This window comes from Nipponia nippon, unplaced genomic scaffold, assembly GCF_047370975.1.
Source record: "Nipponia nippon isolate SJK-2023a ecotype South Korea unplaced genomic scaffold, ASM4737097v1 scaffold_10, whole genome shotgun sequence".
Classification (NCBI taxonomy): Eukaryota; Metazoa; Chordata; class Aves; order Pelecaniformes; family Threskiornithidae; genus Nipponia; species Nipponia nippon.
Genome location: NW_028262291.1, coordinates 1,494,343 through 1,515,869, shown reverse-complemented (window position 1 = coordinate 1,515,869; position 21,527 = coordinate 1,494,343). Strand labels below are relative to the sequence as shown.

Here is a 21,527-nt window from a genome sequence, read left to right as displayed (position 1 = left end):
GTGCCCCGGGGGCTGCGGCCGGTGGCCACCGGGCTGGGGAAGGGCCGGGAGCCGTGCTGGGTGGGGGGTCCCGGGGCTGTGCCCGGGCTGAAAGGTGCAGGAATGAGCAAAACCCTCTTTTAACAGTTAAAGAAGAGGCTGCTTTTAATAAAAAACCCATTTTTTCCGAGCCTGTCGGTCTTGGGGGGGGGGGGGGGGGGGGCCGGTACACGCGTAGTGCCAGTGCAGCGGCGCTCGTCGACTTCCCGTTTCTGACGTCACGACCCCCCCCCCCCCCTTTCTCCACCTCCCTACGTCACGACCGTCTCCCTGGGGACGGGCTGTGATGTCACGAGCCGAGGGGCCGGTTCGGAGCAGCGCAGGTTCGGCGGGGCCGGGGGGCGGCGGGCGGGGGGCAGCGGCGGGGGCGAGCGGAGCCGAAGGGAGCCGAGCGGAGCCGAAGGGAGCCGAAGGCGGGCGGGGGGCGCGTTGCCATGGGAGCGGGGCGGGCCCGGGAGCGGCGCAGCCGAGCCGAGCCGAGCCGAGTCAGGCCGAACCGGGCCGAGGCGGGCCGGGCTGACGGCCGCCCCCGCAGGCGCTGCCCCCCGCCGCCATGCTGATCAAGGAGTACCACATCCTGCTGCCCATGAGCCTGGAGGAGTACCAGGTGGCCCAGCTCTACATGATCCAGGTGGGGCCGGGGGCTGCGGGGCTGAGCACGGAGCCTGGGGGGTGCGGGGGGCTGAGCACGGAGCTTGGGGTCGCAGGGGGCTGGGGGGTACAGGGAGCTGGGGGCCGGAGCGTGGGGGGCTGGGGGGGCAGGGGGCTGAGTATGGGGGGCTGGGGAGTTCAGGGGGCTGAGCACGGAGCTTGAGGTTGCAGGGGGCTGGGGGGCTGAGCCTGGGGGGTGCAGGGGGCTGGGAGGCTGAGTATGGGGGGTGCAGGGGGCTGAGCATGGAGCCTGGGGGGTGTAGGGGGCTGTGGGGCTGAGTATGGAGCCTTGAGGGCTGCAGGGGGCTGTGGGGCTGAGCCTAGGGGGTGCAGAGGGCTGTGGGGCTGCGTATGGGGGCTGTGGGGTGCAGGGGGCCGTGGGGCTGAGCACGGAGCCTGGGGAGGCTGCCCCCAAGGGACTGGCAGGGTACAGGGGTGTCGGTGAGGTTCGGGTGGGTTTGGGGCCGCCGAGCCGAGCAGGGGGTCCTGGGATTAGGTGTGGGGCTGGGGGTTGCGGGAAGGTACAGGGACCCCAGGAGGCTGTGAGCTGCCAGGCCTTGGGGGCGTGCGGAGCTGGGGGGTGCCGGGGGTCCGTGCTCACCCAGCGGCTCTCCCCGCAGAAGAAGAGCCGGGAGGAGTCGAGCGGCGAGGGCAGCGGGGTGGAGATCCTGGCCAACCGGCCCTACAGCGACGGCCCCGGTGGCAGCGGCCAGTACACCCACAAGATCTACCACGTGGGCTCCCACATCCCCAGCTGGTTTCGGGCGCTGCTCCCTAAGGCTGCGCTGCAGGTGGAAGAGGAATCCTGGAACGCCTATCCCTACACCCGCACCAGGTGGGACCCGGCGGGGCCGCGGGGTGGGCTGCGGTGCCGGCCGTGCCGCCGGGCTCAGCTCCGTCCCCGCGCGTCCCCCAGGTACACCTGCCCCTTCGTGGAGAAGTTCTCCATCGAGATCGAGACGTACTACCGGCCGGACGCGGGCCAGCAGACCAACGTCTTCAACCTGAGCGCGGCTGAGAAGAGGCAGAGGATTTTGGGTGCGTACGACCGCCACAAGGCTGGCTTGGGCACCGGGCAGGACCCGATGCCTGCCGGGGTTCCCACACGGCGCTCCCCAGGCTGGGTGCCTGGCTGTGCCGCGGCGCCTAAGGGGCTCGGCTTCCCTGCCGGTTGCGGGGGCTCGGCGTCTGCAACGCGCTCGGCTTCGCTCTCCCCGCTGGCCCTCGCGTTTTGGGGACAGCTATGGGGGGACCCTGGCAGGGGAAGGCGCCTGTGCCCCGAGCTCCCTGCCCCGAGCTCCCTGCCCGCTCCCTTGGCAGCGCTGCTAAACCAGAGTCTGCATTAAAGATATTTTGGGGGGCGATTTCATCCTCTGCCTTCTTCCCTTGCCTGTATATTTGTTTGCAGCCCTCCCTTTCCTGGTGCTAGCCTGCTCCCCTCTCCTTCCACGTCCCAGCCCCTGTCCCATGCGGTCTGGCACGGCTTTGCCTTCCCAGCCCCTCTCCGGGCGTACGTGGGAACCCGCACCAGGCTCCTGCAGGGCGTTTTGGATCAGCGGGAGAGCTGGAAAAGCATGTCCCCGTTTTCCCAGCCTCTGCCCTGCTTCCACTGCTCCCCAGGGCTTCGCTCCAGATCGCTCTCCGGGTCTGGGCCCCTCCGCTGCTTGCCAGGGGGGACTGGTGGGCAGAACCAGGATTCCTCCCTCGCCGGCGGGTTTGGCCCCGGCCGCTTCAGCCTCCCTTTCCCGGCGGTGTCAATCTGGTCGTTTTAGGCACTGGAGTGCAGAGTGTGACGCGCTGCCTCTTAAAATGGAGGCCTAAAATAGGCACTCGGAGGAAATGATTCATCTGACCTATTTCTCTCATTGGCTCCTGCGGCACCAGGGATGTCCGGCCGCGATGCCGGCGGGGACGAATTCTGCCCTTGCCACCACTGGGCAGCAACCGGGGCCGAGCGGATAGCAGGCAGGGCACGGTCTTGTGCCTGCTGCCTGCTGCCCTGCCTCATTTTCCCCCCCAGGTGTGGGTCCCGCGGGCTTTCCGCAGGGCACGCTGCGTCTTGGGTGGCTGCTGCCTCCCACGAGCAGCGGGGCTGAGGTGGGACCAGCCCCGACATGGATCCCGCTGGGATTTTCCTTGCTAGCTCTCGCTGTCACCCCGGTGTCCCGTAGCACTGAGAGATTTAAACCCCATCTCGCGTTTCAAAGGGCAGCGGAGCAAATGCCAGGCTGTCGGGGCGAACCACCGGGATATTTTCTCCTCGCGAATTTTCTCGCAGTGTAAAAGCAAACAGACCCGCCGGTCGTCACGCGAGTGACGCTGCCGGGAGGTGCTTCGGGCCGGCTGCTGAACCGTGGCGTGCCGCCATCCCAGCTGCTCGGCCAGCCCGTCGGGCGATGATTTAAGGGCTCGTGTTTGGTGCTTTGCCCTTTGCATGGGGACACAGGGCTGTGCTTCGGGCAGGGAGATGTGGCCCCCCGTGCCAGCCCCGGGGTGTCCTCTCGGCCTCTCTTGCCGCACAATTTGGGCACCGTGGGCTGCTTTCCCACCCCATGGTGCATTTTGCAGGCTGGGGAGGTTTGGAGGAGTTGCGGCGCTTTGCATTTCAGTTTTCTGATCCTTAAAAGTCCTTTTTCCCCCCCCTTTTTTTTTTTGGCCTGAGCTGGAGGAAGAGGTCAGCGGGCGCCTCGGGGGCATCAACGGGGGCAAATAAATGCGAGGTCTGGCAGAGCCTGGGGATGGGCTGGGGGACTGACTGCGGCCAGCTCTGTGGGAAGGTCCTGGGGGCCACCGGGGTGCCCGGGGACCCCCCCCAGGACCCCCCTAAGACCCGGCTGGAGGGAGCTGGCCTGGAGACGGGGCTGGAGCAGCCAAACTGCAGGGGATTTTGTGCAGGGTTGGGCCCGAGCGGCCCCCCAGGGTCTGTTGGATCGTATTTTCCTGGGTGCCATCGTGAGCCCCCTCTCCAGTTTTGGGGAGGCCACCCCCATTTGGGGAGAGGGGGACGTTGCTGTCACCCCTCCTGGCTCGACGGGGCCTCCTCCTGGGTCGTGTGGTGGTTTTGCTGTGCTCCATACCCCGTTATTGGGGGACCCTCGGGTCTGGGGGGAGGCAGCGGGCGGGGCTCACCGCCAAGCCAAGCCGCTCGATCCGGCTGCCCTCGGCACCAGCCCCTGCGTCCCCCGGGGTCGCCGGGGCCGCTCTCCCAGCTGCCAAATCTCCTGGCTAATGCGCGTATGTGTGTCAGCCCCGGCTCTTCGCATGCCCCGCCGCCTCCGCGCCTCCCCCCCGCCGCCTCCCACAGCCGTGCTGCGCCACTCCCCGGGGCACCGGATCGGGCACCTGTGCAGACACGGGAGGCGTCCGAGTGCACCCAAGGGTGCCTTTGATGTTATAGCTGCAGGATAGAGAGCGTTTGCTACCGGCTGTGTTGGGCGCACGGCCCGTGGGAATAATTTGAAGGGTGCCCCCTCTGATTTTTGTGCGTTTTTCCCCACTTTTCTGCTTGGGGGCTTCTTCGCTGAGTGTTGCGGGGTGACGAGTACTGTTCCCCCCCGCAGACACCATCGACATCGTGCGTGACCCCATCTCCCCCGGGGAATACAAGCCCGAGGAGGACCCCAAGCTCTACCACTCAGCCAAGACGGGCCGGGGCCCGCTGGGGGACGACTGGCTGGAGACGGCCGCCGGCGGGCCCCTGATGTGCGCCTACAAGCTCTGCAAGGTGGAGTTTCGCTACTGGGGGATGCAATCCAAAATCGAGCAGTTCATCCACGACGTGGGTGAGTGCGAGGCGGTGGCGGGGAGCCCTCAACCGCCCCGGAGCCTTGGCACTGCTGGGGGAGCAGGTCTGGGGAGCCGCGGGGCCATGCCAGGCTCGCTCCCCGCCCCGTCCCCGTCGCAGGTTTGCGGAAGGTGATGCTGCGCGCCCACCGCCAGGCTTGGTGCTGGCAAGATGAGTGGACGGACCTGACGATGGAGGACATTCGGCAGCTGGAGGAGGAGACGGCGCGGATGCTGGCGCAGAAGATGGCCAAGTGCGGCGAGGCTGAGGAGCCCCCCGCCACTGGGGCCAGTCCCGAGGGGCGGCCGGAGCCGGGGGCTGCCAGTGGGCAGGAGGGGGCTGACGTGCAGGGGGTGGCCGATGCCTCCCCTGATGATACCTTTGCCAAGCAGTGGTCCACCTCTTCCCGGTCTTCCTACTCTTCCCAGCATGGAGGTGAGGGACCAGGTCCTGTGTGGGTGGGATGGGGACCCCTCGACTGCTGCTGTTCTCCATAGGAGATGTGCCAGGGGACCCTCTCTTCCCCGGGGGGCTCTGGGTGCCCCAGGGGTGGCCTTGGGTCTCCTGAAGGGGGTTTGGGTGGCTCTAGGTCTCCCGGGGAGGGCTCTGGGTGCCCCAGGGGTGGCCCTGGGTCTCCCGGGGGGGGATTTGGGTGCCCCAGGGGTGGCCCTGGGTCTCCTGGGGCGGGGTTTGGGTGCCCCAGGGGTGGCCCTGGGTCTCCCGGGGGGACTCTGGGTGCAGGAGCAGGGGGGAGCTGTGGGGCAGGAGCGGGGTCTTGCTGTGAGGGGGCTCTGGGTGCTGACTCTGCGCTGGTGCCAGGGGGGGTGTCTCCTCAGAGCCTGTCCGAGTGGCGGATGCAGAACATCGCCCGCGACTCCGAGAACAGCTCTGAAGAGGAGTTTTTCGATGCCCACGGTATGGTGGGGCAGCCCCATGGCTCAGCGTTTCGGTGGCAGGGAGCAGGCACCGGCTCGGGGCGGGCTGGATGTGCCTGGTGCGGGGGGCCCTCGTGGGCTCCCCACCCATGGCACCCTCCCTGCCACCGCAGAGGACCTGTCCGACAGCGACGAGGTCTTTGCGAAGGAGATGACGAAGTGGAGCTCCAACGACTTCTTGGACACGCTGGAGCGGCCGGCGGAGCTGGACGAGGCACTGGGTAAGCAGCGGGGGGACCCCGGCCCCAAACCCCGGCGTGGGTGTCCTGGGAGGGGGCTCACCCCCGCCTGGCCACCCTTGCCGGGCTCACCGGGGCTATGTCCTCACAGGGGACGGAGCCAGCACCACCAAGGCGGATGGTGAAGGATTGGGGGTGTCCAGCTTCCCCGAGGTGCGTGCCCCAATCGTGCCCTGCCTTGGGCTGTACCCCCTGGCCGTGCCCCCTGGCGTGGGTGCCGACAGCAGCGCTCCCCTTCCTGCAGGGCGGCTCGGTGGAGAGCGCGGCGCAGGCGTGCCGGATCCACGCCCTCTTCCTCATCCTCCACAGCGGCAACATCCTCGACCAGGGAGCGGGCGAGCCGGGCTCCAAACAAGCGGATGTGCAGACGCTGGCGGCCACCTTCGACGCCGTCACCCGCGTCCACTTCCCCGAGGCACTGGGACATGTGGCGCTGCGCCTGGTGCCCTGCCCGCCCATCTGCGCCGCTGCCTACGCCCTCGTCTCCAAGTATGGATGGCAGCGCCGTGTGCCGGGGCCGCGTACCGTGCCGCGGGGAGAGAAAGGGGTTGCACCCCTGGAAAACCACCCTAGAGCTGTGGGAGGGGACCGGGGAGGCGGTGGCCTCGGAGAGGGGATTTTCCTTCTCCTGGTGCGGCATCCAGGACAAGCGATGGGATGGGGATAACTCCCGGGGCGAGTGAGCGTCGTGCGGTGGGGTGGGGGCATCGGGGCAGCCCCGTTCATCCTCCCACCATGTCCCTCTCAGGCTCAGCCCCTACAGCCACGACAGGGACAGCCTGTCCAGCAGCCAGGACCACATCCCGCTGGCGGCCCTCCCGCTGCTGGCCACCTCTTCGGGGAGCTACCAGCATGCCGTGGGTGCCGTCATCACCCGCGCCAACCAGGCGTACAGCGCCTTCCTACACTCTGGGGAGGGGGCCGGCTTCTGTGGCCAGGTGAGAGGGGATTTGGGGGGTTTTGGGGGCTGGGAATTGCTTTGCCCCTGTGCGGAGGGCTTGGAGGCTCTGTCCTTCGTCACCCTCGGCGTGGGTGCATGCCGTCCGCAGGTGGTGCTGCTGGGGGACTGCGTGGGCGGCATCCTGGGCTTCGACGCGCTCTGCCAGAGCCGGGCAGGCTCGGGAGGCAGCCGGAGCAGCAGCCGCCGCGGCAGCCTGGTGAGTGCCGGCACCGCGCCACCGGCCGGGATTGGGGAGGATGGGAAGGGGGTTTGTGCCCCTGGATGCTGGGGTGCAGGGTTGGCGGGGAGGCCGGGCACTCACTGCCTCTCCCCCCGCAGAGCACGGAGCCCATCTCCCCCGAGCTGTGCGGCGGCCGGGACCCGCTGGCCGACGGGGCGGACGGAGCAGCGGGGTCGAGCCAGGCCAGCCCTGAGCCGGGGGCACAGCTGCCCTGCCGGGAGCAGGGGGACAGCCACCATCACAGCTCCTCGTGCAGGTGAGAGCAAAGCGGGCGGTCGGCAGCGCCGTGGCCCATCCCCGCGGGAATGCTGGTGATCTCCCGACTAATTTTGTGCTTTATGGAAAGGGCGAATTTCCCGTCTGCACCAGCCTGGGAAGGAGCCTGGGGGCAGCCTGCCCTGGGGGTGTCTTGCTGGAGCTCCTCCGCTTCCAGCAGCTCCTCCGAGCTAACAGGGCCGTGCCAGGCACAGCTTTGCCCCCGGGCCAGTGGGAGCGGGATGGCACCGTCCTTCCCCATGCCCACTGGCCCCGCTGTCCCAGCCTGCAGGCCAGCGAGGCCCCGCTGGAGGCAGAGGCACCGCGGAGCGGCACCACAGCACTGGATGGGGCAGAGGGCACCGGCACCCGTCTCGACTTTAAGGTATCCGGCTTCTTCCTCTTTGGCTCCCCGCTGGGGCTGGTGCTCGCGCTGCGCAAGACCGTCATGCCCGCTCTGGATGGTGAGGACCCCTGCCAGCCATGGTGCCAGCCCCCGACCCTCCCTGTGGGGCTCGAGCCCTCGTCCCCAAGTCGTGCTCCCCCTGCCCCCCGCAAGCCCCCCGGGACCTCCCCAAAGAGCCCTGCTTGGGTTGGAGCCCCTTGCACGCCCAGCCCCGGCTGCGTGGGTGTCGGTGTTGGTGCCCCAGCATCCCCTTCCCCGCTCTCTCTGCCAGCCCCAGCCTGTCCCCCAGCTGTCACCGGTGTCCAGGGTTTGCCTCCCCAGCCTTTCCTCTCGCTGGGTCCTGCTTTCTTCCCCCTGGGCGTTGAGCTCCCGGCTGCGCTGCCCTGTGCCCGCCAGCCCTCGTGCCCTGTCCCCGTCCCCACCGGGCTCCTTACTGGGCAGCCCCGATCCCCCCTCTCTGCCTCAGTGGCCCAGCTGCGTCCCGCCTGCGAGCAGATCTACAACCTCTTCCACGCTGCCGACCCCTGCGCCTCTCGCCTGGAGCCCCTCCTGGCCAAGGCCTTCCACGCCGTCCCGCCGCTCAGCGTGCCCCGCTACCAGAAGTACCCCCTGGGTGATGGCACCTCCTCCCTGCTGGGTGAGCAGCCCCCGCGCCGGGCTGGTCCCGGGCACCTCGGGGCACGTTATGGGCTCCGGCATCGCGCTGGGGTACCCGCAGCACCCACAGCGCTGCAGGAGCCCAGCTGGGGTGGGGGGAGAGTGATGTGCAAGCCCTGCCCACCCCTTTGGGGCTCTGCTGGAGGGGGGTCCCAGGGTGGTTGGTGTCCCCAAGGGGCTCTGGGTGTCCTTACTTGTCTCCCTCCACAGCGGAGGCCCTGCAGATGCACTCTGCCCTGTTCCTGCCCGAGGTGGACGTGGCTGCCCCCCCTACCCCCACCGGCAGCTTCGGAGGTTTCTGGAGGGGCAGCGAGCCGGGAGACCCCCCCACTCCCGCCAGCACCAGCGAAGTCGTCAAGAGTAAGTGCCATCCCTGCCCATCCCATCCCATCCCATCCCATGCTGGCACCGCGGGATGCACGGCGGGGACAGATTCATTCCAGCTCTCCCCCCAGTCCTGGAGCGCTGGTGGGGCCCGAAGCGCATCGACTACTCGCTGTACTGCCCCGACGCCCTGACCGCCTTCCCCACCATCACCCTGCCCCACCTCTTCCACGCCAGCTACTGGGAGTCCTCCGACGTGGTGGCCTTCATCCTGCGCCAGGTATGGCGGGCACGGTGGGGCAGGCACCGCGGCTCTCTGGGGCCAGCGGAGGCTGAGCCGGGGCCATGCTGCTCGGCAGGTGATGGAGAAGGAGGGGCCGCAGCCGGCGGAGAGCGAGGAGAGCTCTATCTACAGCCCTGCGATCCCCCGGGAGAAGTGGCAGCGCAAGCGCACCCAAGTGAAGATCCGGGTAGGTGCTGTGTGGCCAGCGGGAGCCCAGCCCTTTGCGAGGGCAGCGCCGGGCTCCGGCTGTCCCTGGGTGCCCGGACAGACTCCCAGCCACGGGGCGATGCAGCTGGGGGGGTTTGCTCCTGTCTGCCGGGAGGATGCCGGGATGGTCCTGCAGCCCGGCGGGGCCTGTGTGTCCCCTCGGGGGCTCCCTTGGGTGTCACCCGCAGCCCCGGTGCGAGCTGCTGAGCCCCCCGTGTCCCTGCAGAACGTGACGGCCAACCACCGGGCCAGCGACGTGATCGTGTGCGAGGGCAAAGCGCAGGTCCTCAGCGGGCGCTTCATGTACGGACCCCTGGACGTGGTGACGCTGACCGGGGAGAAGGTACCGCGGGGCTCATGGGTGCCACCAGGACCCCATCAAACAGGGTGGGGATGTCCGGGAGGGGACACGGGGCTGGTGTCACCCGCGGCAGGGGAAGGGATGTGGTGAACAGGACCCTGTAGTACCTTGTGGGATGGGGGGAGAGAGTCATAAGGACTTGGGAGGTTGGGGATTCGGCAGGATCTGGAGGTTCAGTCCATGCTCAGCCCTTCTCCCTCCTCCAGGTGGACATCTACATCATGACGCAGCCACTGTCAGGGAAGTGGCTGTACTATGGCACCGAGGTGACGAGCGGCAGCGGGCGCCTGACCTTCACCATCCCTCCGGACAAGGCTCTGGCCATCGGCATCTACCCCGTGCGCATGGTGGTCAGGTGAGACGCGGGTGTGCGGTGCCATCTTGGTTCCTCCTCCAGCCCTTTTGGCAGAGCCTCCCCTGAGCCCCCTCTCTCCCCCGTCCCAGGGGGGACCACAGCTACGCCGAGGCGTACCTGACGGTGGTGGCCCGGGGCACCGAGTCGGTCGTGTTCAGCATCGATGGCTCCTTCACCGCCAGCGTCTCCATCATGGGCAGCGATCCCAAAGTGCGGGCAGGGGCTGTCGATGTCGTACGGTAGGTGCCCTCCTCACGGGAGGAGACAATCTCCCTCTCTCATGGTGCGGTGACAACCCGGTTGTGGGGTAGTTGGGGCATCTGAGCCGGCTGATTTCCCAGGGCTGAACTGGGGGAATCTCCTTGCGCTCCCTCGCCCACAGTTTTTACAGCATCTCTGCGCTGGTGCCTTCTTGTCGGCTGCCCAGGGCAGTGGCTGAGTCCCCGTCCCTGGAGGTATTTAAAAGCCAGATAGACGTGGTGCTTAGGGACATGGTTTAGTGGTGGCCTTGGCAGTGCTGGGTTAACAGTTGGACTTGATGATCTTAAAGGTCTTTTTCAACCTAAATGGTTCTATGATTTTATGAAAGCAGTCCGCTCCTCGTTTTGGTCCCGAAGCCTGCTGTGATACCCCGCAGCTCCGCTGTGCATTCAGCCTTGCTAAAATCCCTGTGGGGAGGAAGGTTTTGGAGACAGCACCCATGTGCGATGTGTTGGGAGATGCTCGGTGGCTTCCCGCCAGCAGGACTGTCCTCGCACAGGCTCCTGGCACCAACATGTGTCCCCTCCTAGGCACTGGCAGGACTCGGGCTACATGATCATCTACGTGACGGGGCGCCCCGACATGCAGAAGCACCGCGTGGTGGCCTGGCTCTCCCAGCACAACTTCCCCCACGGCGCCGTCTCCTTCTGCGACGGGCTCACCCACGACCCGCTGCGCCAGAAAGCCGCCTTCCTCCAGAGCCTGCGCACCGAGGTGCGGATGGGGACGCCGGCGGGGTGGGGACGTGGGGCCGGTGGTGGTGGAGGGGGCCCGGGGGTCAGTGGAGCCGTGGGCGGAGATGCTCGGAGCTAGACCGCGCTGCCATGGCAGAGCTGGCACCAACCCCCTGCTCAGGGTACAGAGGGGCAGCTCCCAGCCCGCGGGCGTTGCAGCCATCCCTTGTAAAATGAGGGTGTCCTGGTCCCCCGGGGGTGGCTGTCCCTGCGGGAAGGGTCACTCCCTGCCCTAACGCTCCTGTCCGTGGGCAGGCAGAGATCACCATCGTCGCCGGCTACGGCTCCACCAAGGACGTCTCCGTCTACAGCTCGCTGGGGCTGGCGCCAGCGCACATCTACATCGTGGGCCGGGCCGTCAAGAAGTTCCACAACCAGTGCCAGGTACGGTGGCGGGGCTAGGGACGGGCTGGGGCTGCAGGGGACAATTGCTGACCCCACCAGGGTGGCAGGAGCTTGCGATGGCCAGGGCCGCCGGCTCAGGCTGTCCGTGTGTCCCGCAGTTCCTGTCAGAGGGCTACGTAGCCCACCTGGCCCAGCTGGAAGCAGTGGCCCTGGCCCACTCCCCCAAGGGACCCCCGCGTCCCGTGCTGGGCAAAGGCACCTACGGCTGCCCGGCGCCCGTCGACTTCCTACGCAAGCAGAGCCAGCTCCTGCGGTCGCGGGGCTCCAGCCAGGCAGAGCGGGACGGGGGGCCCCCGCCGGCACCCCCTGGGCTGCCCCGGGCCAAGCCCCGCAGCGTCAGCCTCAAGCTGGAGGGTGAGGAGTGAGGGTGGTGCGGCCACCGTCCCCCCCCTCCGCCGCAGCCTTCATTTCCCAGCCAGGAGCACCTGGGACCGGAGCCCGCCATGGGCCCCGAGCCGATAGGAAGGAGATGGGGGCGCTGGGTCCCCCCGAGACCAAGGGGCCCTGGGAGATGGCACTCTGAGCCCCCCTGAGGGCTAGAGCCACCCCCTCGGGGCTGAGCCACCCCGGGTCCCCCCCGCTGCCCCCCAGCTCTGCCTCCACCCGTCCCCCCGCTCCTTTGGGGCTGCAGAGCTGCTGCTGGGCCGTGCCCGGGGGGTTCGCCCCTCCGGGGAGCTGGTGCGCTGCTCCCTGGGGTCATCCATCCCCGGGCAGCGTTGGGGGGGGCCATGGCTATGCCCCAGGGTAAGCGGCACCTCCCTGCTCCCCGCCTATTTATTTCCGTTCGGTGTCGCCGGCCGTGGGGCAGGGGAAGCGCCGGGATTCAAAAGCGGTTCCTCCGTTCTCTTCGTTTCGTTGCGGTGTGAAATAAAGCGATGTAAAGACGAGGCGCCGGGGCCCCACGTGTCTGCTCTGTACCCGCCGGCTGCGGCAAACGGCACCGGGGCTTCCCCCGCCGGTGAAGCCTCGGACCCAGGGACACGGTGTCACGCTGGGAGGTGGGCTTGGGGCTCAGCGGTTGGGTCTTGAGCAATTTAGGACACGTCAGGGCGGGGAAAAGACAGCCCGGGGTGTCTCTGGGCTGCACCGCTGTTCTCGGGTTGGCGTTGATGCTGTCCATTGCATGAGCTTTTTGCACAAGAGGACGGCCGCGGGGTTCGGGCAGGGATGGAGGGACCGTGGGGACAGGAGGAGGAAAGCTGGTGGCCAGAGCATGGCCGGGGTGGCTCGGCCACCCTGCTGTCACCTCCGGGCTGGGCCGGGGTGAGGGCCGCGGGGTTTGGGGTGCTGTGGTGGCGCGGGCTCAGCTTTGCCCTCCTGCGGCGCGGGGCCACGGGGGCGCACGCTGACACGGCGTCGGTGTGCGTTAGTGCTGCTTTTACACCGTGAGCCCAGGCTGGAGCCGGCTGTGAGTATTTTTGGCTCTACACCTTACAACACTCGTTTAGCAGCTATAACGCATCCACGACAGCAAGTAAGGGCTCCGTTTTGCAGCGAGTTTGCAAGGCCTCACGGCCAGGGCTTGCCAGGCTCCCTCCCCCTGGCCTGTTCCTGGCCTGCCTGCAACCCTCTTTTACCTCATTTACCTCTAACAGCAATTTTTCTAAGCGACCAGGTGCCTGTGACTGGTTTTACTTTTGTTTATCTTGGCATAGCACAACCAGAGTTTCATAGAGATAGCGGTAACAAGCAGTTATTCTATATAAAATATTTACGACGCTGGTATGATGATGTAGTGGAGAGGAAATATGGTCTCGGGATGATAGCAGCAGCCTTGAGAAGTGACGATGCAGGACGTGGCGCGGAGTACAGGCACGAAGGGGTAGGAGCCGGGGCTGAGGCTTGGCACCGGAGCCCCCGCGGCCGTGAACGGCTCAGCCAGCCCCAGGCGCGGTGGCTCAGCCCAACATAAAGTATAAAACCATCAAACAATGAATAAAAGAAGGTGGCAGAGAGCAGCAGGCTTGAGCTCATGTCACCCCATGTGTCCCTTCCCGGCGTGACGATGAGCACAGTCTAGAGCCCGGCAAGGAGCTTCACCTTTACGTTGCGCTTCAACCGTGCGCTGCCATTGCTATACGCTGCTTAATACTGCGACTTAAGCGCGCTGCCGTGTCACCGGGCTGTGGCGAGCTCCCGGGCCACTTCAAATAAGTAAAACTTGTATTAAACATTAATAAACATCAATGAACATTCCACATGTGGAATATCTAAAAGAACCTGTTCGGAGAGCATTGGGCTCTCTACTGCGGCCGTGGGCTCTACTGCGAGAAGATGCCCTTGAAGCGGATCTTGTCCTCGGCGTCCTTCTCGCGCAGGCGGGCTTCCAGGCTCCGCAGCTCCTTGGAGACGACGGGGCGCAGCGAGGGGTCGAGGGCTAGCACTTTGGCAAAGTCAGCCTGCGCCTCCGCCACGTTCCACACCGCCGCGTGGGCCTTCCCTCGCTTGAAGTAGGCCTTGACGTTGTCTGCGGGGAGAGAGCTGCTGGGCCGGTGGAGCACCGGGGGGGTCTCCCCGGTACCCCCTCGCCCTGTCGGCACCTACCGCAGCCGGCCGGGCCGGCCCGCGGCTCCTTACCCTCGTACTTGTTGAGAATGGAGGAGCAGTGATCCAGCACCTCGTAGTACTCCTCGCACTGCAGCTTGCATTGGCAGTAATTTAACAGCAGGGGTGTGATCTTCTGGTCCAGCTCGATCCAGTCCGGAGAGCCGGGCTGCTCCTGCAGGATGAGACAGAGCCGGGAGAGTGAGGGGCAGCCCCCACGCCCTGCGCTCCAGGAGGGATGCGAGGAGACCTGTGCGCACCCCGGAGAGGGGCCAGGGAGCCCCACCTTCATCTGCAGGTTCTTGAGACAGGCGATGGCATCGTAATATTTGGCAGCTGCCTCCTGCACCTTGCCCTGCCGGTAGAGCTCGTTGCCCTCCTTGTGGATCAGGGGTACGGCCTGCAGCTTCTCCTCATCCGTCATGGCCCACGGGTCCTGCTGGTAGGAGCCGGGTGCCTCCACCTGCCGGTGCCCCGTTGTGAGGGCAGAGCCTGCTGTGGGGCAGGGGCAGAGCCCCAGCGCCCGCCTGCCCTGCCCGCGGCCTCCGCCCAGGGCCAGGATGCTGGCGGCCATCCCTGAGCTCCCCCTGGCCACGCCGGTGCCAGCGGGTGCCTCACCTTGAGCACTTCGATGTCGAAGATGAGGGGCTGGGGGTTCTTCTGCAGCTCGTCGAGGTCGGGGTAGCCCAGGGAGTAGTGGTCGTGCAGCTGGGCGATGCTGCAGCAGTGCCGCTGCCCCTCCAGCGGGTCCTTCCCCGCCGCGATGTTGCGCAGGCTCTTGGACACCAGTGGGTAGAGCACCACGTGCTGTGGGACGGTGGGAAGCGGCGCTGGGCCGGGGCTGCACCGGCATGGCGGCGGGGAGCGAACCGGGATGCTCGGGGTCTCGAACCCGCGGACTCGGGGTACAACGAGGTGGTTGCGGCCCCCGAACGCCACGCCCCCCGAGTAGAAAACCCCGCCCCCAACCCAACAAACCACGCCCCCCGCCCCACCTTGGCGTCGCAGCGGAAGCGGGCGCGCTCCCCCGGCCGCATGGTGCGCAGCGCCGCCTCCCACACCGGCAGCTTGAACTTCTTCCCGGCGATCAGCTCCATGGGCTTCCCCCGCTCCCGGCTGTCGTCCAGCGGCGTCTCCTCCCCCCCGCACCGCAGCGTCCGGTAGTGGAAAGTGACCTGAAACGGACGAAGTAGACCGCGGCGTCACCATGGCGACCGGAGGGGGGGGCGCGCATGCGCGCCTCCCTCCTCTCCGTTTCCCCCCCCACCCCAGCCCCGGTGGCGGCGGCGCGGCTCTGACCTTGGTGCCGTCGCGGAAATCGGGCAGCGGCCCGGTGCCCTCCCGCAGCACCTCCTTGTGCACGCCGTCCGCCCGCAGCTGCTCGGCCTGCTGCGCCATCGTCCCCGCTCCGCTCCGCGCCCCGTCCCGTCCCGCCCCGCCTCGGCCTCGGCCGCCTCCGCCGCCGCTCGGCTTTTTCCGGAGCGAGGCGGCTGCGCGGCGGCGCCCCCTAGCGGCGGGGAGTGCGCGCCGCGGGGGGGCGGAGGCTCCGGGCGGGGGGCGGGGCCAGCCCCGGGGCGGGGGCGGTGGCGGCGGGTTCGGTTCCCGTTCCCGCCGTGCCCCGACCCCGCCTTGAGGAGACAAGGGCGGGATTCCCGAATAAAAACCTCCCGTGGCACCCGCCCGCCTCCCTGAAAAGGCTCCGAGGTGGGGTGGGAGGGGCTCCCGGTGTCCCCGCAGCCGGTGGCGGGGGTCACCTCCCGCCCCGGGGCACAAAGCCGTGTCGTCCCCCTCCTGCCAGCCCCGGCGGGGTCCCCGGGGGCCATGTGCGGGCAGGAGGGACAGGCAGGCCCTGGCAGACCCCTGCTACGCCATCGGGGACGCCCCGGGTGACGCTGACGTTGGGGCCGGCACGGGGACGTTTGCAGGTGGCAGGTCCCCGGTCGCTCATGGGGACCGGCAGCACGTGGCGGCGCTGCCCGCAGGTGTGCCCCCATGGCGAGGACCACCAACGGCCGCCACCGCGTGCGGCCCCTCAGCCACCTGCGTTTCCTGGCCGCCGCCGCGCCGGCTTCCCGCGGGTCGCGGGGCCCTCCCGCCGCCGGCACGAGTCGGGGCTGTTACCGTGCTTTTTGGTGGCTTCGCCCAGGGTTGCGCAGCTGCAGCCCTTCAACGCGAACCCGCCCGCCGCGCTGCCTCCTCCTCGCCCTGCGCCACGTCCCACCGCTCCGGCCGGGCCGCGGCTGCCGTGGCCATAGGTGGCTCAGCCCCGGCCTCGTACGTGACCGAGACCTCGAGGGAGCTCTTCTCCCTTCCACCTCCTGTGCCCAGGGGTTTTTGCTGGTGCAAAGCCAGGCGGGCGTCCCCCCCCCCGCCGCCGGCACTGGGTTGGCTCCGTGCCCGCCTCAGCGGCATCACGGCGGGCAGATGCCGCCGTGTAGGAGCACGGTGTTATCGGTAGCGCTGCAGGTGGCCGGGGAGCCGCGTGTGGTCGATGCCGATGCCGGGTCCCCCGCCTCAGGGTTGGAGGGGAAAACCACCTCCTTCCTGCCCGCGCTGTGAGGCGAGCGCGGGGCGCGCCTGCAGGCAGCGCCGGCAGCGCCGCCATGTGCTGCTGGCCTCGGCGAGGGGCCGGGGATGCGGCACCTGCAAACACCGCGGTGAGCTGGGGGGGTGGCTTCCACCTCGGTGCCCCCCCTGGGGTCTCCAGGCACCCCCCGGGGAGGGGAGCGCCCCAAGGAGGGGTGCCAGCGTGCTGGGGTCTTTGGGCGTTGCTCCATGCTGGTGCTGAGGGCGGCCTCGTGGAGGCTTTGCGTGATTTTGGGGTGAATCCTGTCACCATTGGGACCTGGCTCTTGCCAGGCTCCAGCAGCAGGGTCAGCCCCACGGGGGGACATGGGTGAGAAGGGTCTGTGCGCCTCGTGCCGGCGGTGGGTGCCGTGGTGGGGGCTGGCTCCCCTCGGGGACATCCGGGTGCCGACCCACCGTGGCGAGGTGTGTGACGCCAGAAGCGGAGCTGAGCCTCATATTTGGGCACGGAGCAGGTTATTGGAGGCCGGGGCCCCCGCCAGCCGGCAGATAACCCATCTGATAACGGCTCAAAAGGTGCTGCCGCCTCCATTGGCTCCTGGCTGCGGCGCTGCCTATATATCACCCGCCCCGCACCGGGGGGTCCGGGACGGCAGGATGATGCCTGTCAGGGTGCTGGGGTTGCTCCTGTGTGTGCAGCTCTGCGGTGGTGAGCGCCGGGGCGGGGGGCAGCCGTGGGGCGGGGGGCAGCTGTGGGGCGGGGGGCAGCTGTGGGGCAGGGACCCCCCCGGGCCGGGCTCAGCACCCTCCTCGCCTCAGGCACCGGGGAGCTGCGGCTGGTGGGCGGCGGCGGGCGCTGCGCCGGCCGGGTGGAGGTGAAGCACGATGGCGAGTGGGGCTCCGTCTGCAACTACGACTTCGACTGGGATGCCCGGTGGGCCACCGTGGTGTGCCGGCAGCTGGGCTGCGGCGCGGTGGCCAAGGCGTCCGCCTACGCTCCGTTCGGGCAGGGCACCGGCCGCATCTGGCTCCAGCCCTTCTTCTGCCGAGGCGATGAGGTGATGCTGCAGGACTGTCCCCATTTCGGCTGGGGACAGCACTTCTGTGGCCACGAGCTGGACGTGGGGGTGACCTGCACAGGTGAGGTGGGAAGGCTGGCCGTGCCGGGACACCCGCCGTGTGCCAGGGCATCTCCCGGCAGCGCTGAGGCCGTGCCGGTGCCCCGGTGCAGAGGCGGTGGAGCTGAGGCTGGTGGCTGGCGGGGGTCCCTGCGCCGGCAGGGTGGAGGTGAAGCTGCGGGGCCACTGGGGCTCAGTGGCGGACGACAACTGGGACATGCAGGACGCCGAGGTGGTGTGCCAGCAGCTGGGCTGTGGCTCGGCCGCCAGTGCCCACCTTGCCAGCGGCCGCTACAGCGAAGGGGAAGGCCCCATCAGCCTGGCTGTGATCGACTGCCGTGGAGACGAAGCCGCCCTCTGGGAATGTCAGGTCCGCGGCTGGGGACCCTACCGCGGCTTTCATACCTACGACACCGCTGTCGTCTGCCAAGGTAGGAGCTGGGTGGCGGAGGGATGTGCTGGTCCTGGCACATCCCTCACCATTGAGCCCCTTGCCTCTCCCGGCAGGCTTTGCCCGGCTGGTTGGCGGTGACACCTGTGCCGGGCGGCTGCAGGTTCGGCAGGGCCAAGTCTGGACCAGCGTCTGTGAGGATCACGTGGACATCAAGGCCGCCCAGGTGGTCTGCCGGGAGCTGGGCTGCGGCACGGTGCTGGCTGTCCGCGGCACTGGCCGGTTTGAGGCGGGAACGGGGCCGCTCTGGGAGCAGGGGTTCGAGTGCACCGGCACCGAGTCCCTCCTCGCCACCTGCACCCAGCGGCCGCCCCGCAGCCAGGGCTGCACCAGCCACGCCAGCATCATCTGCTCCCGTAAGCGCTGGGGACGCCGGGGGGTGGCAGGGGGGTCCCCGCACCGTCGTCGTCACTCAACGCCATTTCTGCCGCAGGCTACACGGGTTTCCGGCTGGCGGAGAACAGCTCGAGCTGCGCCGGGCGGGTGGAGGTGGAGGCGGGGGGGACGTGGGGGTCCCTCTGCGCCACCAGCTGGGACCTGTCCGACGCCAACGTCCTCTGCCACCATCTTGGCTGCGGTCCCGCCGCTGCCGTGCCCCTGGGAGGCTTCTTCGGCGGGGGGGACGGGCCGCTGCGGCCGGATGCCTTTGGCTGCGGCGGGAGCGAGCGACACCCAGGCGAGTGCCCCATGGCGGTGCTGGGGGAGCCCGCCTGCCCCCCCGGCCACGCCGCTGCCGTCAACTGCTCAGGTCTGTATGGCACCCGCCGGGAAAAGCCTTAAGGGGCTTTTGGGACGCACCAAAAATTGGGAGCGGAGGACACAAGGCCATTTTGGGGTGAGGGGAGGGCTGAAGCGGGGCCCCACAACCCCCTCAGGGCCCCTGTAGTGCTGGTGCCGTGGCCCCACGGCATCACCGGGGATTTTGCAGGCATTGCCGAGCCCCTGCGGCTGGTGGAGGGGGAGAGCCGGTGCGACGGGCAGCTGGAGGTCACCACAAGTGCCGGAGCATGGGCCCGCGTACCGGTGGGGCTGTGGGATGCCCAGGGTGCCAGCGTGGTGTGCCGGCAGCTGGGCTGTGGCGTGCCGGAGAAGGTCTACACCGTGCCAGGCTTGGGCACCGCGGGGCTGCAGGGGCTGCAGTGTGCCGGCACCGAGGAGAACGTGGCTCAGTGCAACGTCTCGGGGACGGCCACCGCGCCGACAGGCAGCCCCGAGGAGGTGGCCATCGTCTGCTCGGGTGAGTGTCCCGGGAAGGGCCGGAGGGTGCCGGCACCCCAAGTGGCCGCCCCAGCCCAATCCCCTCCGTGCCCCACAGGCAGCCGGCGGGTGAGGCTGGTGGACGGCCCTGGGCGCTGCGCCGGGCGGGTGGAGGTCTACGTCAACGGCACCTGGGGCACCATCTGCCAGGAAACCTGGGGCCTCCCGGCTGCCGCCGTCGTCTGCCGCCAGCTGGGCTGCGGCACGGCGCTGGCGGCACACGACTCGGCTCGCTTCGGTCCCGGCACCGGGCTGCTGTGGCTGGATGCCGGTGGCTGCGCCGGGACCGAGGCGTCACTGTGGGACTGCCCAGCCTTGGCACGGCACGGCTGCCGGAGCGGTGGCGGGGCGGGAGCCGTCTGCTCAGGTCAGTGCCGTGCGTCCCCAGGTCAGGGACCAGGGGCACCATCGCCGGGGGGGTGCCTGGCCCAGCCGTGCCGTGACCCCTCCTGCACCCCCTTGCAGAGCAGCTCTCCCTGCGGCTGGTGGGCGGCAGCGGCCGCTGCAGCGGGCACCTGGAGGTGCTCCACAACGGCACCTGGGGCCGCGTGTGCGCCAACGGCACCAGCCCCGCCACGGCGGCCGCCGCCTGCCGGCAGCTGGGCTGCGGGGACGGGGGGACGCTGGTGGCTGCCCCCGCCCGGGACCCGGCCCCGGCTTGGCTGGCTTGGGTGGGCTGCGAGGAGGGGGCCCGCTCGCTCTGGCAGTGCCCCTCGGCACCCTGGCACCTGCAGGCCTGCAGCCCCGGCAGGGACGCCCACGTCGCTTGTGACGAGGACAGTGACGGCACGAGCGGGACGCCCACCCCATCCCCGGGGAGCCACTGCCCGGAGGGTGCCGCTTGCACAGGTAGCTCTGCCCATGCCGGCAGCCCCCCGCGCCGGGCTGGCCGGAGGCCCCCTCCTCACCCCGCCTGGCGATGTCCCCGCAGGTGTCCCCAGCAGCGCCGCCCCGGTGGCAGTGGCGGGGACCGTGCCGGTGCCCACAGTCCTGTGCGTGGTCCTGGGGACGCTGCTGTGCCTGGCCCTGGGCGCCCTGGCTGTGCAGGTGTGCCGTGCCCGGGCTCAGCGCCGAGGTGGGTCCCGGCGGGTGGGTGTTTGGGGGTCCTGGGGCTCTCCCGCTGCGGGGTGGCTCCGAGGGTGGGCAGTGGGCGACCCACCCTCCCCACGGCCCTCGGTGAGCGCTGCCTGCCATTTCAGGCCCCGGCAGAGCTGCGGACGCTGTCTCTGACGCCGTCTACGAGGAGCTGGACTACACCCTGATGCCGGACTACCAGGAGGTGCCCAGTCGCCCAGGTTGGTGCAGACCCCTGTGCCCACCAGCCCTCACCGAAGCGGGGGCTCTGCCCCACAGCCCCACCGCGGCACCAGGTCCTGACGGTGCGGCACCGGCTCGTCCCCGTGGCGTGGAGGTGTCCCCCCGGTCCCTCTGTGGCGAGGGGCCGTGCTGCCTGCGGTGCCGACCCCGGTCACCCCCAACACTCTGTCCTCCCCCGGCCAGGCTCCCTGTCGGAGGGCTCAGGGACGAAGCTGCCGTATTACACTGGGGACAGCATGGAGGAGAGTGACTTCAAGGCAGCCCCAGGTAGGGGCACAGGGGCAGGAATCCGGTGGGGAGCCCTGGGGAGAGGGGATGCGGCCAGGCGCTGGGGCTGGGGAGCCCAGGGGACACGGGCCCCCCCTCACCCGGGCGAGCTCAGCTCCGCTGCAGCTCTCCTTAGTGTGCAGCAAAGCATCACCTTTCCCTGCTGATCAATCCCTCCTGCGGCGCTGCCTGAGAGCCTGCAGCCCCAGTGCCACCAGGCCATCGCTGGTGGCATGGCCGGAGGGGGGTGGCACAGCCAGACCCCTGCCACGGCCTCTGGTTCACTCCTGTCCGCCCCTGTGCCTGTCCCAGACTCCTCTGCCCAGCACGGCCCCCCAGATGGCTACGACGATGCCGCGGCCGTGCCGCAAGAGTCCCCCGCTCCCAGCACTGGGGACCTCTCCGAGGGGGTGGCACGGAGGAGCGAGGGCTGTGTCCCACCCGCAGGTAAGAGGGGCCACAGCCGCCCTGTCCCCTGGGGAGCCACCTCCGGGGGCTTGGCTGCGGTGGCAGGCAGGGAGCGGGCAGCAAGTCCACGGGGGCTCTGGCAAGACCCCAGCCAGGGTCGGGCAGGAGGGACACGGAGCAGCCCTGCTAAGGCACCGGCCTTTGCTGTCCCCTAAGGTGGGAGCCACCCCCTCCCAAGCCCCCCAGGAGCCACGAGGGACCCCCCGGCACAGCCCCCGGGGGACACAGACTATGACGATATTGGCATCAGCACCCTGGGGACATCGCTGTGAGGGTGCCCGGGCCACACCGCAGGAGTCCTTGGGGACACACGTGCAGGGTGGTGGGGCTCTGTCCCCAAGAAGGGGTGGCTCTGGCCACCGAGGTCACCTCTCCCTGCCCAGGACCGCAGCACAACAGCAAAACAGCTCCTGTGTCCCTCCCACAAGCAGCACCACAGGGAATTTTTTTTTTTTTTAATTTTACTGTGACTTTCTCTCTTTTTTTTTTTTTTTTTTTTTTT

At 68.8% G+C, this 21,527-nt stretch overlaps 3 protein-coding genes across 6 annotated transcripts; 2 read left to right on the top strand and 1 right to left on the bottom strand.

The window, feature by feature from the left end:
* Positions 1 to 283: 283 nt before the first annotated feature.
* Positions 284 to 11,966, top strand: PITPNM1 (phosphatidylinositol transfer protein membrane associated 1). 2 transcript variants are annotated; one of them, XM_087740565.1, is made up of 24 exons: positions 284 to 362; positions 575 to 670; positions 1,311 to 1,525; positions 1,607 to 1,728; positions 4,251 to 4,472; positions 4,595 to 4,909; positions 5,294 to 5,389; positions 5,523 to 5,630; positions 5,740 to 5,801; positions 5,893 to 6,137; positions 6,397 to 6,586; positions 6,698 to 6,805; positions 6,928 to 7,085; positions 7,370 to 7,548; positions 7,957 to 8,127; positions 8,358 to 8,507; positions 8,603 to 8,751; positions 8,831 to 8,941; positions 9,188 to 9,304; positions 9,529 to 9,677; positions 9,767 to 9,916; positions 10,469 to 10,652; positions 10,928 to 11,056; positions 11,176 to 11,966. In XM_087740565.1, exons 2-24 carry the CDS (start codon positions 593 to 595, stop codon positions 11,440 to 11,442), a joined length of 3,675 nt encoding a protein of 1,224 aa, XP_087596691.1. In that variant the 5' UTR covers positions 284 to 362; positions 575 to 592; the 3' UTR covers positions 11,443 to 11,966. The 2 variants fall into 2 exon arrangements, with proteins under 2 accessions (XP_087596691.1, XP_087596700.1); XM_087740574.1 differs by lacking the exon at positions 284 to 362 and having other exon boundaries at positions 429 to 670.
* Positions 11,967 to 12,693: 727 nt separating this feature from the next.
* On the bottom strand, positions 12,694 to 15,970 carry AIP (AHR interacting HSP90 co-chaperone). Of its 2 annotated transcripts, none has more exons than XM_087741119.1 (6): positions 14,921 to 15,970; positions 14,617 to 14,796; positions 14,240 to 14,428; positions 13,908 to 14,084; positions 13,663 to 13,796; positions 12,694 to 13,544 (listed from the first exon to the last, which is right to left on the bottom strand). In XM_087741119.1, exons 1-6 carry the CDS (start codon positions 15,017 to 15,019, stop codon positions 13,472 to 13,474), a joined length of 852 nt encoding a protein of 283 aa, XP_087597245.1. In that variant the 5' UTR covers positions 15,020 to 15,970; the 3' UTR covers positions 12,694 to 13,471. The 2 variants fall into 2 exon arrangements, with proteins under 2 accessions (XP_087597245.1, XP_087597241.1); XM_087741115.1 differs by having other exon boundaries at positions 13,655 to 13,796; positions 14,921 to 15,968.
* Positions 15,971 to 16,804: 834 nt separating this feature from the next.
* Positions 16,805 to 21,484, top strand: LOC104020554 (antigen WC1.1-like). Of its 2 annotated transcripts, XM_087740826.1 has the most exons (13): positions 16,805 to 16,856; positions 16,967 to 17,287; positions 17,379 to 17,696; positions 17,773 to 18,072; positions 18,150 to 18,464; positions 18,645 to 18,953; positions 19,032 to 19,340; positions 19,439 to 19,822; positions 19,905 to 20,048; positions 20,173 to 20,268; positions 20,474 to 20,557; positions 20,870 to 21,004; positions 21,182 to 21,484. In XM_087740826.1, exons 1-13 carry the CDS (start codon positions 16,805 to 16,807, stop codon positions 21,295 to 21,297), a joined length of 2,883 nt encoding a protein of 960 aa, XP_087596952.1. In that variant the 3' UTR covers positions 21,298 to 21,484. The 2 variants fall into 2 exon arrangements, with proteins under 2 accessions (XP_087596952.1, XP_087596942.1); XM_087740816.1 differs by having other exon boundaries at positions 18,645 to 19,340.
* The last annotated feature ends 43 nt before the right edge of the window (positions 21,485 to 21,527 follow it).